This window comes from Festucalex cinctus, chromosome 8 (genome assembly GCF_051991245.1).
Source record: "Festucalex cinctus isolate MCC-2025b chromosome 8, RoL_Fcin_1.0, whole genome shotgun sequence".
Classification (NCBI taxonomy): Eukaryota; Metazoa; Chordata; class Actinopteri; order Syngnathiformes; family Syngnathidae; genus Festucalex; species Festucalex cinctus.
Genome location: NC_135418.1, coordinates 12,553,803 through 12,570,992, shown reverse-complemented (window position 1 = coordinate 12,570,992; position 17,190 = coordinate 12,553,803). Strand labels below are relative to the sequence as shown.

Genomic DNA, 17,190 nt, shown 5'->3' with positions numbered 1-17,190 from the left:
TTAACTCATATTCCACTAACACAAAATTAAACCGAACACCGTATTTAGACTAGTCGGGCTGCACAGAACATATTATTGGCAAGAACTTCCCTTTTAAAGTTGTTTTAATAATATTAAATATCAAAACAAAACCGACTTCATCATATCTGCTGGCAAAATGACAATGGAGTTCAACCTGCTCAATAGCATAATAGATGTCAGTGACACCCAGCAGACACCTAAAATAGTCCAATAGTGACGTAGGACAGCTGTGTAAACAGTGCATTCCTGAACAGTACAGAGCACAGGGAAGACGCTTTTTGATGTGTGGGCGTATCTGTGTGCTCTTACGTGCCAAGTTCGCACGCATTCTGGTTGCTGAGAGTACAGACGTCATTTGTGTGGTTTATTACCAGCTTTACATGGCCGTTACAGTCAGTCAATGCACTCCTGATTGAGGGAAGGTTGGGGGATGACGACAAGTACTGGAGGCTGCGTGTCAAGTCATAATGCTGCTTGGCACCATTTCCATATGGGTATCAGACTGGACTTGTCATGGTGGCCATTCCAAGCCGTGACACACACCCCCCGTTCAGTCTACAGCACATTTGTTGCAGCTGTCACTTAATATTGCCTGTAAACCCAAGAGCAAGCAACAATGGCAGCAGAGAGCCCATGTAACACTGTGCCTTGTCTCAACATCTTAAGTCTGAACTGAAACAAATAACCAAACCAAAGTAGCTTACACAAGAGTCTTTTTAACAATTACAACAAAACAAAAACATTTTTGAAAATGGGAGACAGATTAAGCAAGCGAGAAAGTGGATCACAAGTAGGGGGAAAGAAGGGGGGGGGGGGGGGGTTGTTGGAAAGGATTTGATGTGATTGAACAGAAAAATAGGGACCGGTGGTAATGGCGTCTGACTTTTTTCAGAAAGGAGTATTGTGATGCAAATGTATCACTCTTTTGAACACTAATTGTTCTTAGAAGAAAAAAACGCTTTATTTCCGTGACCCAAGTCAACTTGCCGGACTACTGTCCTCTCGACCAACACCGGACCAGAACTTGTGTCACAGAACGCTGTCAGGGGTAAGTCAGTGCTGATCGCACACACTGGAGGTGAGGATGAAATAGAGATTCATGTCAAAAAATCCAAACTGTTCCTTTAAACTTAATTTGTGCGATTTGAAAATATTTTGGGTTTGACTCAATTTATGTAATAGGTGACAACAAAACCCGGTTTGAACCAAATAATCGTTTGATTTTATTTAAAAGATGCAAGTAGGGATGCACGATCATATTGGTGGCCAATATTTATCGGCAAATAGATCAATTTCACATCATACAGATAAACCAGATAATAAAGAAATCTGCCGATAATAATCGGCAATTATTATCCAATTTGACGTCATATAGATAAAACCAGATAACAAAGTAAGCAGCCCATAATAATTGACATGCCACATCGGTCCATCTGTTGTGTTTGTGGCTCAAGTTGTGGCCAACTCCTCATCACCTGGTTATTGACAATGGCCCTTTCTAAATTATTGGTTTGTCGTTTTGGTTGGAAATAGCATCGTGCCTCCCTAGATGTAAGGGCATCAAATCAAACCCAATCGAATCGTCCACATACCGGTACATATGGAGATATGCATCAAATTGTATTTTATTGGAGATATATCATAAGAAAATGGCACACTCACAGTACTGTCAAGTTCATTCAAATATATATAAAATCACAACAACAAAAATGCATACCCCATCGAATTGAGCCGTACCATATCGAATCCAATCGTAATCCCACTGAGTCAAACCAAATCGAAACATTACACTTTCAAATTTAACCATCATTGAATTGTTTCTCCTCCCACGTATTGAACGGAAACCATACAAAATTATCTTTTGTGGAGAGATGGACACACCTGTTATGTAATTTAGCGCTTTAAAAATATGTATACACACTATTGCATGATTTCCTAAAGTACAGCGTGCTTGAGTTTGGGTTCAGTGGCAGGATTCCCATGTGATGCAGAGCACTATTGCAAGCCTGTGTAGTCACATAAACAAATGCCGCTTTAAGGCACCACATGATTGTGATGCCTTCAGTGCAGAGAAAAGATGGCTCCCAGTGACCTCTTCATCAAGACTCAATTAAGACTCCATCCTTTTCCTGTCTTGGCTAATTAGACACTGCTTGTCTCATTAAGATTCTATCACTAAGCTGTCACACTTTACACAGACTGTGTAGGTTTACTAAAGTGAGCGCTTAGGTCTTCTGAAAGTAACAAGTATTTCTATTGTAGCAATGACAGTTTACACAACTGACAGTTTAATGTCTGAGGTTAGGCTGATTGGCATTTGGCATTACCAAGAACATTCATGCACAACACTTTGACCACCACATATAAATAAAGAAACTCAATTCTGCAGAATTTGCAAGACCACACGTTTCTGATCCTATTTTGTAATGTACTTTGTATAAATCTTGACTTCTGACTTTGAAGCAAAAGACAATAATTTGTTTAGATTCTCAGAACAACTATAATGATTACTTGAAGAAGCATGGAGCCAGGCAATTCCTCAAAATTCCTTAGGAGTGGAGGGCCGCCTGTGATGACGTGGCCATATCCCCTTTGACATCACTAAAGTTTAGCCATTCGGTGCCCTGATGGGTTACAGAACACCCAGAGGACACATGTTCTCTCAGTAAGACTGTCACTTTTTCCATATTCATTATTTGCACAGACTTGATTTGATTATATTTGATTGACTAAATGAGTCCATTTAAGATCAGAGTGCATATAGCCAGTATAGAGCAGAATTTAGCATGACGGGGGTTGATTGGCTGGCAAAAATAAGCAAGACCAGTCAAAATATGATGTCTGACCTTTAAAATTCAGACTACCGGTAGGTATTTCTGCTACAAGACATCTATACGGACACCTATGCCTGGACAGATTCTAACTGAAGATGTTCTGAAACTCAGCACGGACCTAAAATATCAACTTCTGCAGCCTTAATCGGGAAATCATCAGAGAACAGTCAGAAAGATGGAAAGATCCAATCTTTCCGGTGAAAGTTCTGTACGAACCCAGCAGGTTAAGGATATAGCGTGTGAAACTGTCAGAAAAATTTTATTTTATCCTGGGAGAAAAAAAGTGAAAATTCCCATGACATTTGCATCTAGGGTGCTCTCTGGATGAAGATTGACATTAGAGAATAGGAGGGAGGGGGGGGGGGGGGGGGGGGGGACAGCCCATGCTGGCTTCTTGAGGACCACTAGCTGTGTTGGTGGCGTTAATGGAAGATTCAAAGCAAAATGTAGTCACAATTCAAAAGATGTATACTTGTAAAAATACCTACACAATATACACATCGGATACTGAGTAAAAGACCTTTAGACGAGACTTCATGTCACCATTCAATTCTACATTGTAACTGATAACTAACGTGGACCTGTCTTTCTTCCCTGCTTCAGATCTTCCTTGGCTTATTTATTTTACTGCTAAGTTACCTAACAAAGTCTCCCTTCACTGCCACCCACATAAAGATGTATTATGCATGTTGCTGTTCACTGTCAACCATAACCATTGTGAAGTGAGCTGCACGATGCTCGTAATCATGAGGACAGACACAAGGGTACATCACATTTTTTCAAGATGGATCTGAAATGATAATTTCATTTCAATATTACAATCAAGCTCTTCATTTGGTTTTCTCGTTATGCCCAATAGAGATATAACCGCATTCTCAACTGAGTTTTTCCAGTAGCTGAGCTAACAAAGACTTGGTCACATTAGGCTGACTGCACACATGCAATCATGCTTTGTGAGAGCACACCCCCCGTTTGATCCCATTCCTGACTGGCCACGGTACAAAGAACAGGAATGCCCAGAATGTGACAGTGAACATTAAGACCCTGTGAAGCATCAGCTACTCTTGATGCAAATCCGTTTTTGAAGGTCTTGGTACCAATTTAACTTTTGCCATCTGCAGATTTTGTTGGCCGCAGGTTGCAACACCTGCAAAACAAAAATTGGACTTCCTAATGATTCCAAGGCTTATTTTAACTGGTTAATATGACAAGAACAAAAAGATTTCAAAAATAAATATATTTGATTTATAACAACCTTAGTCTATTACTGTTACTATGAATGTGTTTTGGGTAGCATTACGCTTGAACGCCAAACTGACAGTGTGTGACTGATTTCCACAGGAGACTTTACAAGGCACATCTCCTTTGTTCATGCAAGTGGAAGAATCGACATGAAAACAAATATCGAAACCTTTGGAAGGAGGTTGCAAGGTTGTAATTGTTCAAACGTTTAGCATCCTCATACCTGTGAGCTGTTAGATTATGCAACATAGAAACCAGAGAGGTTGTCAGAGTAGAACTCGGGGGAAAAAAAGCTCTGGAATAGATTTGTCAACCTAACTTTACTAATGTAAAGTAAAGTTTATGACTAATTTTCATGTTCAGAGAGAACATTGTGCATCTTGACTTTTGTATCCCATTAGCTTGAGGCTAGTATGATTGCCAAAGTATTGCTAACTTTCTTGTCTATAGTTGCCTCTAACGTAATGTCTTCTTTTGGGAACTTGTGTAAAGGTAAGTATATTTAAGCCCGGCACACAAAAGCAGTTTTCAGGAAGGGGAAAGGGAACTCAATGCCTCTATTCTCACTGTCGTAAATTAGTTTGGCATTCTCCTCCTCTGACATAGTGTGCAACTAAGAGTGCCAAGCATGACCAACTCTTCTTCCCCCGCAATACAATTGCCTCTAATTGAGCTAATTAGGGAAAGAAAGTCAATTCTTCAGCATACAGGAGCCCCGGCTTTGCACATCTACAACTTACAAAACTGTTCAGCATTAGTGAAAAAGCAGCAGCAACCCTCTGGTATGCTGGATTTCAATGTAGAGCTTAAAATTAAGTGGCAACACACACTTTACAGACAATTTCATCCTGGGGTAGGTAAGGCGCTTATACTTACCACATCTTACGTTTCTCACTCCTGTTCGCATGCTCACATAAAATCACACACATGGAAATTAAAGCCAGAGATCTTCGCTTAAGCCAGCTTTGAATAAGGAAATAGGAGTCCTTGAACTGTGGTCAGAGGATACAAAGGTGGAAGAATTGTTTAGGGAAAGAAGGGGTGTCTAACTTCCTACTGTGAGAAAAGGAAATAAGCACTTCCAGATGCAAACTCTGCCAAGAACACTGGCACATATCCACACACGAGTGGCATTAATGCAATAATCCAGAGGCTCTAATTAGCAAGCCACAATTTGAAGAAGACAAATAATTTAGTCTTCAGGCAGTTTATGGCTAATGGGGTATTACACATCATCACACCATCTTGGGAAAACACTCACGTTAGGCTGTGGTTTCTTGATTCCCAGTCTATGGTTGGTGTTACACAAAGATACCTCGTATTTTAGGGTGTAAAAGTGTCAAATATGTGTTTGAAGACGACATGCACACCACACACACACAAATTCCTTCCAGACAAACCACACACATACTGTACCATCGTAATTCCTATCGTAAGAAGAAGTCAAGTGATCATCCTTATCCGTTTCCCATTGGAGAGGTCTTCAACAGCGTTACGCACACGAATACCCACAAACATGCAATTCAACATATGTTGATTTTTTATGCTATTAGCTGATCTCAGTGTACACAGTCACAGTTGTGATTGTGTTTTTCCTCAAGATTCTTTTAAGTCTTTCAAGCAGCAGGTCATTCCCTTGAGAAAAAACTCATTTCCACCAAGTATTTTATTCCATTCTAATGCGTCACGAAATATCCGACCCAAACCATCTCACTGTTTAGTATTCCTTCATTCAGATGTCATGAACTTTGAATAGGTTGGAGCTAGACTCATTGTTTTTGACTGATTGGAATACAAAAACTGTAATTGGAAGTCAACACAAAGATGTACTGCCAATTAACACACTGCACTGTAAAATTCATTTTCATTCAGTATGATATTAACATAGCTGACAGTTATCGCCATTCGTGACGCTACATACACAGTGTAAACAAGCCTGAAACCTGATCCAAATCAGACCTTGGTGGACTGAAGTGTATTTAAGATATTGTGCCTGAAGCTATAGAAACGTTTAGAAACGATGTCGTGCTAAATCCAGTGGATTTGAGTCGCTTTGTAGGGCCCAAAATAAGCTATAAAAATAGTGTGAAGGGTTAAAGCAACACTAAGGAACTTTCAGTTTATGTTGATTATGGCAGCGCAATATGGACATAAGTGGTAATGGTATGCCTGAAGGAAGACCACATTTCCCATGAGGACAAGTGCATTGCGTCGTTTTTAAGATCACGCCAGTGAGTGAAAGCCGGGCCAATGTTGATCCTTGACTGTCCGTTTATCCGGGTAGCTTCCACTTTTCTTCTTTGTCTCCTCAAACAAAACTTTTCAATTGTTTCGCAGCTTCTGCCAGGAAAGCAGTAATCGTGCGTTGACATTCAAGTTGACTTCCTTCCATCTTTGTAACAAATGGGGAAAGGGGGGAGTGACGTATACCATAAAGCAGTCGGGACATTTGTAGTTTTTTCTGTGGCAGTGTTCCTACCATCCTCCTCAAAGTTGTTTAGTGCCTGTAAAAATGATACAGACCCCCTCAGGCCATGGCAAAGGTACCATTCAACTAGTTTTAAGTCAATGTTTCATCAGAAGTTGCAAAGTTCCTTGGTGCTACTTTAACAGCTTGACAAGTCTATCATGGCAAATGCAGCCTATTGTACATGTCAATCATATCACACATATACAGAAACTAGACCATCACAATGAGATCAGCTACTGTCTTTCCATGTTAGAGTTGCCTATTATATAATCTTATTACATAGCCTTGTCAGATCAATACACAATACACTCGACTTCTCTTTGTTCATGAGCTCAGCAGTATCCGAAGCATGTGTGTGGGACCAACACCACGCTTTTAACAAATCTCTGAATACAGTTGGCAGTCAGCAAACGCAGTGCTTCCTGAATAGTAGGGAGCCGCTCCAGACGTATTCCCTCGTCACATCTCACTTGATTAAAGTGAGAAATTGGAACAAGTTCTGGGTAAAATTAGGTCAACCTGATTTTACAGATGGCCTTCATAGCCAAGCATATTTTCCCAATTAAAAGCGATTAGGGAAGGAAATTCCCAGACAGCGTGAATTATTAAAAACTTCCAAATGGAATGAGATCACGTGACATCGTATGGCAGTGACATCCGACATTCCCAGATGGGACCCAGAAACGATGCAGCCCAAAGCCTTGTGATTAGCAAAAAGTGCAATAGTTGTATTATGTTTTCTCTTCCCAGCATATAGTTGTAAAGTGGCTGTGTGCAGCCATCATCAATATATTATGAAATCAAAGAGAAACTAATAAAATGCTATATATTTTACATACTTCAATACCTGATTGAACTTAAACTAAAAGGTCAAATTTGACAATTCCTCTTTTGTAAATTTGTGACATGTCAAACCAATGATGATACATGAACACAGGTGGTTTTACCCAGTCTTAATTTAACTGCCTCAGATATTGGTGCAATACTTGTCAAGGAGGAGGAATACAGTAGGACATTTAGGCATGAAACCAATTATGTTTCATTATGAACAGTGTGCTGGCTCTTATCCACATCATTAGAGATATGAGTGAGGAGGAATATTCATAAGTAGACATTAGAACAAGTCAAAACGCACAATGACTGCAATTGCTTTTGTACAGCTATTTGGATGAGTACCACTGCCATCAAGCAGAGTTGTTTAGTTCAATTTGTCCCTCTAACCCTCTCTAGTTTGTATTTCTACTATGGCATGTGTAGGAGGTGTGGTTATTAAATCAGCTGCACAGTATGACACTAGACCAACGTGACATGGTGTAATATAACCATCCCCGAAAAATGAAATAAATAATAAGAGGAATTACGAGACAGTAAACCAATGAAAACTATTGAAGGAGAAAAAATTGTTTTCAAACACACATTTGCACAAAATCCAAATAAAACAGACAATTAACAAAAGTAGATCACTGACTGAAATGCATTACATGAATGTGGAACGTTAATTTTCAAATCATTTTGAATACGATGTGTTTTTCACGGACGGTCCTTGTTTGTTCACAAATTCTAAAACTTGCCGTTGAACTGTGGCTCATGTGACTGTCGCAACATGAAGTTAGCATAATTCCGAGTGGAGTGCCGCGCGTCCCTTCAGCAGTCTGCCATGCTTGGCTAGGAAGCTGTCACAGTGGCTCAGTGTCAAACCCACTGGGCCCTGCCGGGTCAAGATGACCATGAACAAGAAAGACCAATCACACTAGCATGCTGTTCCCTATTCTTGTTTAAAAAAAAATGATAATCTTGTCAGTCTAGCAAGCTACTAGAAGAATCTACAGGCTCAACATATTTTTTGAGCATGCTATCCATTATCAGTACCACTTAAATTAACTCAAATATAAAAAGGGATGCATTTATGTATTTCATTCCTTTATCAAAAGGTGCAGGTACAGAGCAACCTGGAGAAAACTGAACAAGATTGAAAAAGCAACCTAATTTGGCCTAGTAGTTAGGGGCTGCGCCTGAAGGGGAACACAACCCAAATTTGTTCTTTGCAATAATTGGTTATAAGTGCCAGCACTAGACAAAACTCAGATTTGATGCTGTGTTTGTGGAATAAGAAATAATCATCATAATAATAGGTGAGATTCATCAATCTGAGGGGCGCATGTTGGGACCATAAAATGAAGTGACATCAGACGCACTGTAATGTGTTTACCTCCTAAAACAGCACCTTTCAGTGAGCCTGGTTTGTCAAAAACGCATCGACAGGAATTGCAACTGTGTCAGGCTGTCAGCAGATTTATTTCTGCCTAATTAACAACATTTGAAAAGTAGTTAGACGGCAGCGTCGTAATCCTATCGGACACTCGCCGCTAGCAGCTAACGGCTAGCCACTAACACCAGCGACTGACACTCTTTTATACAATTTTTAAACAATGACAGAGTAATTAATAAGCGTCTTGAATTTCAGCGATTTAACATGACTTCCGTATGGTATTGTGTTGATGTCAACAGTATATGATGGCAAGAGCAGCCTCTAGTCAAAAGTTAACCAAGCCACGACTGTTTGCATTATGGTAATATGCCACCAACATACTGCCAAGGCCAAATCCAACATAAAAGCCTAACAAAACACATGATGTCCAGGTGTTATTTGGTAGATTAGGGGACCCCCCAAAAAAAAATCAACTTACCATTTTACTCTAATTTGAAGCAGTCATTCAATATTGTTAATTTCTCTGGCACCTATCATCCAATTTTCTAAATTCTTGGTGTGTTTGCACTGAGATTGAAGTGGTCATTCTAACCAGATTAAAAATTTGACAGACTGTCATTTTTGGAAACTTGTTGCTCTTAAAAAGCATTGGGAGGATTCACTTGTTAGACAATCATTGAGAGGGAATTTAACAGCCTTTGCTATTATTTTTCAAAACCTTTGGTGATAAGTGGCATTCCCTGGACAGTGTTGAACAATAAATAATTGTTACATAACTGGCATAACTAGCTTTTGTTCTCTTTGCCTTGTGATGCCTTTAGCTGTTTGTTTGTAAATACTTCTGTTGTGCTTGAAGCGCATTGCGTGATGCACACTGTTGTCTTGTTTATTTATGACATGTGGAAGACTGTATATACATGAAGCTTCCTTGCTTACGTCAGACAATTGTAACAGATTACAGAAGCAGTAAAAAGTGGACCAAATAAACTCATGTTTTGTCAAGATTTAACTAAAGCACATTACTGTACTTGATTAAATGCATTGAGTTAAACGTGTATGGCTCACCCCTAAGGCCAAATGCCAACTATCCTCTGCTAGAACTAACAACTACTCCCTGAAAAGAAGTTTCCTTTTCTCATGCATTTAATAGCAGTGAAACACTTAAGACAGCTTTCATGTACATGTGTCGGTGCCACTTCATTGCTTACCTGGCCTGACGGCTTTTAACCTGACGGGCCCTTTGCAGCTTTTGATTAGGGTCTGCACATCGTATAGGGGTAATCCTGAGATGGGAAGGTTCTCCACCTCCAAAAGAATCTCTCCGTCATTTAATTGTCCACTGTTATAAAGCACTTGGTTCTGTTTGAGTTGCCCGATGAAAGCAAACTCTCCATTCTCCGCACCGCCGCGCAGCGGTACGTTCAAGGCTCCGAGGGCATCTTTGGACACGGAGCACTCGTTCAGCCGGGAGGTCCAGTGGTTCTTCCTCAACGCGGGGTTGGACATGCTTGGGAGTGGGAGAGTGGCACACGAGCGGACGGACGCTGCCGCTCGGGTGTGTTAAAACAGTCACAAAAGACTGGCTTTATTTCCTCGTGAAGCGCAGCAAACTTTGTGTTGCTTCCACAGAAACATGAGCGCCTCTGACAGTAGTGTCGCACGCAGAATCAAGCCATTCCCGTCCACCTGGAAGTCACTTCTCACGCCGTGGATAGTCTTCTATCTTCTTCAACATGTCTGTAGGTTTAGTCCCCCTTTTAACGAGGTCATACTAACGTTACATCTGCTACGGTGTCACTTAGAAATTACCCCACTTACGTCTTGTAAACTCACTTCAAATTCGATTTTCTTCGCTTAAAGTGAGAAGCGACTCCTCGGTCCCGTGCTCGTCAGGGCTGGTTTGACCAGGTACGGCGCGGGATCTTCTTGTGATCCAAGCTGCTCACAAGCGGCGCGCCGAGAATGTGCTCTGCTCTTGCTACATTCAAGTGCAGTAGGAAATAATTGATACAAGGTATGTGCGTCAGAAATACTCGTCGCGATTAATCACGTGTGACAAAAGCAGTATGTCTGTGTGTGGGGAAATCTTACATTGTTTTTGCACTAAATACACTTTGAGCTTTAGTGTGACAACAATCATTACTGGCTTATTGTGGAGGAAATGTTAACTTTAAATCCACGTAAGTCCGAAAGTGTGCCAGCTTCAAAAAAAAAAAAAAACTCGCTTAAAAGTATAATTAAAAAGTATGTGAAACGTGAATTTTAGATGTCATTTAATTGAACTCCCCAAGCAGCATTGAAATAAATGACAATTAAATAAACAGTGACACCTGGTGATTGTTTGCGTATACACGTGAGTTTGCAATTAATCATTCATTTTCATTCAAACTTTTCTTGTTTTGACGCACACTATTGGGAGAGCTTGAAGGCAGCGTCAATGCAAATGCGCATGCGTGACAGGCATGCGACTAGTTAACTGAACTCAATGGAAGTTAAAAACCTACAGTATTTGTAATTTCCAAAGTTATTCTTATGAATTCTATAGTTTATGTATGAAGTGATATTACACTGATGTAACCAACTACAGCATGGGGGAAAAGTGCGAACTTATCCATTATTGATATTTTCATAACCGTTGAAGACCCAGTAGCCCATGGTTACGTTTGCTGTGATCCTACTTATCAAGATTGCTGCATTTCCGGTTGGACAAGATGAAGTGCATTTTTACTTACAAGTGGAACCTGCTCTCTGCCTACTGTGCCCTTTGGCTCTCCCTTGCAGCATATTATTTAATAAATCAATTGGGGAAAAATGTCTATTCTATAGTCCTCATTGATACAATTCAATACTTGAAGATAGGCCTGTTAAAGACAAACCTTGACAAATAACTCTTACAACGCAAAGAAAGTTATTGTAGTATAGGATGATCCAGTGTTTACAGTTCTGAAGTTATCTACCCTTCGACCATTTTGTTGGATGTCCTTCCTGGTTTGGAAAGAAATTAGATGTTAGGTTAACTGAAGACTCCAAATTACTGATGCATGTGTGGTTGTGATTGGCCGGCGACCAGTCCAGGGTGTACCTCCGCTCAAGCAGTATAAAATAATGGATGGATGGATCGTTAAAACAGAAAGACATGATGGGTTGAATTGAAATCAAATGGCGAGGCTTCTCATCTAGGGAGCCTCAGATGAGCTTTTCCCAAATCTAAAAATACCACGAAGCACTCTTGGTCTCGTGGGGCGGAAGAACATGGGTCCACATGAGGGGAAATACTAAGTATTACAACCTCATTTTTAGGTGGAAAATACGGCTTTAGGGCAACTGATGAACAAATAAAAAATAATACCGTAATTATGCAGGACGACACTTTGAGCATAACCCAAGACTCAAGTATGATAAATTATGAACACCTTTGTTCTTATGCATAAGACTATTGAGTAAAACAGCACTTACTGTGCTCCAATGATGAAAAATACATCAAGCAGAAGAACTACAGAATGGTACAAGAAACAAAAGCTTCTCTACCAACTTGCAGTCACAAATATCACCCAAATCAGATCGACAGAAGAAGCCACTGGCTCCAACATTCTTCGTTTTCCTCATCCATCAGTCCAGATATGTCAACATATTCTTTCTGGCATTTGCTGCCTCACTGCAAGTCAGTGTCACGCCATCACCGTCTTTCAGTCTCACGCACGCGTTCATGAATTTCATCTTTGTGCATGCACATCTGTGCGTTATGTCTTCCGCGTGGATTACATTAAGCTTCGGCAGTAAATTGCATGCGTTACATTTGATGTCAACATCTTCAGTATGACACATGATATGAGATTTATAAGTGAAATCGCTGCAGAATGAGCTTATAAATCACACCATGGTGCGTTGTCATTGAATAACAGCTTTCATATTGCCATATTCAGCCCTTGTGCTGAATTTTTGAATGATTGTCTCAACATTTCCATCCATTATTTCCTTTCCCTCTGGCCAGTAGCATCAGAAGATAACAGCAAATTGTATTAATGCTGCTTTCACATCTCATCACTTGGATGTCTTTTTTGTCCCATGTAGTTAGGCTTCCACTATTCATTTAAATCCTGCTGAAAATCAGATTCCGCATTATATACTGGATTCAAGCACACTTCCAAAAAGATGTGCATGTGACACGAGGGGTATAAATTGGACCCAGAATCATACAGGACACAGAAGCGACAAGGCAAATGCCATCCAGGTGAACGAAAAGTAAAGACATTTTCACACCACATTTAGCACATTGTGTATGTGGTGTGGGGCAGGGACCACAGAATGCAGTGATACTGGACGGTACGGTGTAGGGATGTAACGATAAGGGCAATATCGTGATATTAAAACTGCCACAATATTCTCGTCGTCATGTTCACAATATTTAAAAGGAACACATCTGTTAAAAAAAAAAAGTCAGGTTAATTTCCATTTGTGCAGTTCTACCACCCTCTAGTGGCTAGTTTATTAGTGCAATTTAATTTTCATTAGGGATGTTTTGGCCTTCTATGTTTACAATCTATGCTAATTGTCAAATGCAGGGGAACCTAATTTGCTTGTGAAGCGATCAATGTTTGTGTGCATTAGCAAGTAAGTGCCTCAATATTGTTATTAGAGATTGTAGGTTGTTTGTATACATTGCTGTTATGTACAAAAGCACAATATTGTGCTTTTTTTTGTATGAGCTCTTTTTTTATTTTTTATTTTTTTTACGATAATTATCGTATTGTGACCTTCATATCTTGATAATATCGTATCGTGATGTTTGGATATTGTTACATCCCTAGTACGGTGTGGAAAGAGGACTTCAACTTTGTGACATCAGACAAGCACATCGAATTGGAGATGCGCTAGGTGAGCGATTTAGTGTTATTTTGGCAGACTTATTTATAAATAACGGCACAATTGAACTATCCAAGTTCCCACTGAGGCATTAGTTTTTCACTGCATCAACCTCCCCATTAAAATGAGCAAAGTCGGGGCTTTCTTTCGCAACAATGAAAGCTAAATCTTGTCTCGGAATAATCTAAACAGCTGCAAAATATCTGTTTTTACTTCCTGGTAGGTTGCTCCGTCCAAATATGGGCACCGGTAATTTCGCATAGCCCTGTGACTCTTTCACACTAAGTGAGTGCAGTGTGAAAATGACTTAAAGAGGAAGTCAATCGAAACATTTTCTAGACAATAATATGTTCTATGCAACCCCACTAGTCTAAACCCAGTACTCTGACTCATATTGCATTTGTGGAATATAAGTTAAGCAGCAAAATCCACCTGTTTTTATCCATCTCAGGGGCAGCCATTTTGCAACTTGCTGTTGACTGAAAATGACATCAGAGTTGCTCAGGGCTCAGGTGGCCAATCAAGGCTCAGCTTGCGAACGTCACATGGCCAAACTCAGAAAACAGGTGAGCCGGCCCATGATGCCTGTGCCCTGAGTCACTTTGATTTGATTTTCAGTCGCCAACAAGTAGCAAAATGGCCGCCCTCTAACATGGATAAAAAAGGGTGGATTTTGCTGCTTAATTCATATTCCACAAATGCAATATTAATTTGTACAACTAATTATTATTTGGGTTGACTTACGCTTTAACGGAGGATCCAAAGCTTAATTACACAAGGGAATCAAAGACACCAGGCCTCACAAAATGGATGACTAAAACAACTGACATAATAAAGGACCAAAACAGTCACAAGGTGTAAAACAAAGTCAAATGCAAAGAAAATTTATATATAGTTTTGGATTACATAAACATCAAATATTTATGTAATAGTTTGTTCTCATACTAGGAGTGACGTACAACTTGTGCGTGCTTAAACCAGTTCAGCGTGTACCTTGATAGACTACTGTCATCTAATGATGAAAAGAAATATTGAAAACGGACAGATGTTATGACACCTAAAATCTAGACTAGACACAAAATGCTTTTGAATGTATCAAAATAGGAACCTTGTCATCCATGTAGTCAATATGTGTCAAATCCCGACTGTAGCTCCCGAAGTGGCGTGACTGTGCGCTGATGTAGCGTTTCGCACATCTGCAAAGCCGCATCTGCATCATTCATAAATAAATCAATCCACGCAATGCTTTTATTGCTGAAGCCTGTAGTTGCACTGTAGCAGGATTGGATGCAAGGGGGCCCTCCCCCCATTGGAATCATGTGAGACTTGTTGAAGTCACTGACCCATGATTTATTTGCTCATCACAGCACGGCCCTGTAAATGAGCAGAACTTTTTTTTATGGCTTTAAATTTCATTTTAATCTTCTTTACCTCTGTGGCCAGATAATACCTTATTCATTGTAATATCCACAAAGCATTAGAGGGAATGAGAGAGTGAGAGTAGATTGACAGGAAGTGGGAGAAATAGTTAGAAATCCTTCTTTGAATCAAAGCAGCGCTGTACTGTAAAGCTCAGTATTGCTCGGTAAGATTAAGGATGAACGGATGGGACCAAATAGGCCATCAGATTATGAGTGGGTTGTCACATCACAACCGGTTACAGAGAGCGTTTTTTTTAGTTTTTTTTTTGGTGATATTTCCACAACTGTGTTGTAGTGAAATGTTTCGGTAGCAGGCACTACAGAACACGATCCAGGAGTGAATTTTGCACATGATGCACCAGTTTTGATTGCTATACATTCACATTTGTAGACCTGGCGACCATTCCAATAATAAAACATCCACTGGATCTGGAAGCTGCACATATTTAGCTCTCCCATTACTTTAATCAAGCACAGAACTGCAGTGTTTCTTTTTTTCTACAATGCCTAATATTGTAAGCCTTAACAAGCTGTCAGTGATTTAAAAGGAAATGCCATGTTTTGAATGGGTCGCCTTATTCAGTAGGAATGTGTCGTTGCTTTATGATAAGTTGCCTGAGCAACACCGACACATCGAAGTCAACTAATGAAAAGACAAACGAGGCCACATTGTAAGTCGTCCGATCGCTGGGTCAGGGAGTTGAAATGCTTTCCAAAAAGCTTCTCTTGTCAGCGGCAACTCAAACAAGATCATCTCCTTTTTTGGACTTGGAGCCGAGCGGAGTTAAATATCATCTTTGGGTTACGAATTGACTGCATTTATTTCATGATGAAGACATACATTTCCTCTTAGATCTGACGAGAGACGCTGTTCTATGGTTCTGCCGTCTCTTTAAATTGTAGCTTCATCTCAAGTGACACTGAATCTTCAGTTAAAAGTCCAAACAAGAACATCTTTAAGATGGAACCTGCCAGCTAATTGTTCATAGTTCATATTTTATTGTTTTTCTTTAATGATACGCCTGTACTGCACACACATTACTGTTTTTTTTTGTTAAAACAAAAGAAATAAAATATTAGTCTAACTGGCAAAACTGATTATTTTGAAAAGGGTCAACATCGGTTGACCGATTAATTGACATGATAGAAATTAAAATAACACGATACAGTATACATTGTTGCTTTATTTGAGAAACATATTTCAATAATGCATGTCAGGTCATATACACACATCAGTAGAATTTTATGTAATATCTGCAGCCACAGTCCAAAATGTCCACGTATTCTTCTATAGATTCGGTTGTAATTTTAAGTCGGAACTTAATGAGCATTTGGAGTCTTGTGATCACATTAGGGTTAGACAAGTGGTGGCCGCCCTTAATCAGCTCCACATGCCTCAGGTCCACCATCTCCTGAAAGCCTAAAATGTCCTCTTCTGACGAAAACCCATTTTTCATTTTGAGACTGGAGTTTTGGAAAGAGCTGAGGGATTCCAGAAGCCAAGAATCCAATTTGGGGCAGGTGGGCTAGGTGGAGATGGAGGAGATTGGGTACCCGCGATGCAACGGACGCAATCTCCTCTTTGCTCATTCCGGGAACGCGGAGCGTGAGCCTGGTCATCGAAGCTGGGATAGAATTGGCGTATTCCTCTACGCGCCCACTAAATTTGATGACCAAGGTTGACAGTTGATCAAGGTGACTCAGCCATGATGCCAGGTTCTCACTGCGAGAATGCCGCGAACCAGACTGAGTTCTGGAAACAGCGTACATGTCGACGACAGCCAGTGTCTTCAAGTTCGGCAGTAGAGCCGCTAGTCTAATTGGTACAGTACTCAATGTCAATGAGTTCCAAACTGGATAGTGGATGTGTGACATGCTCCACTGGGGAAGAGACATTTTGTGGGAGGCCTATCACACAAGCGAGTAACAAATGCTTCAGTCAAGGAAGACAGCAAAGTATTGATGGAATCGTCATTACACAATAGCCACTATTCTGATATTCATGAAACACGAAAGATGTCAGATTCCTAAGGGCTGTGAGAGCAGCAATAAAGTGGCTCGTGGCATTCAAGGAAAAACTCCCTAGACAGATACTCAGATGCATCAGCTTCTCCGCTTCACACACTGTGA

At 40.2% G+C, this 17,190-nt stretch overlaps 1 protein-coding gene across 8 annotated transcripts in view; it reads right to left on the bottom strand.

Annotated features, from left to right (window-relative positions):
* The window catches only part of magi1b (membrane associated guanylate kinase, WW and PDZ domain containing 1b), a 130,702-nt gene extending 119,914 nt beyond the window's left edge, over positions 1 to 10,788 (bottom strand). For 3 of the 8 annotated variants that reach the window (XM_077530952.1, XM_077530951.1, XM_077530957.1), the window contains exon 1: positions 9,985 to 10,787. In XM_077530952.1, coding sequence (XP_077387078.1) covers positions 9,985 to 10,282 — 298 coding nt within the window. In that variant the 5' untranslated portion in view covers positions 10,283 to 10,787. Of the gene's footprint in view, positions 1 to 9,984 lie in introns of all 8 variants that reach the window. The other 5 variants (XM_077530954.1, XM_077530955.1, XM_077530949.1 and 2 more) reach the window with 4 other exon arrangements.
* Between the last annotated feature and the right edge of the window lie 6,402 nt (positions 10,789 to 17,190).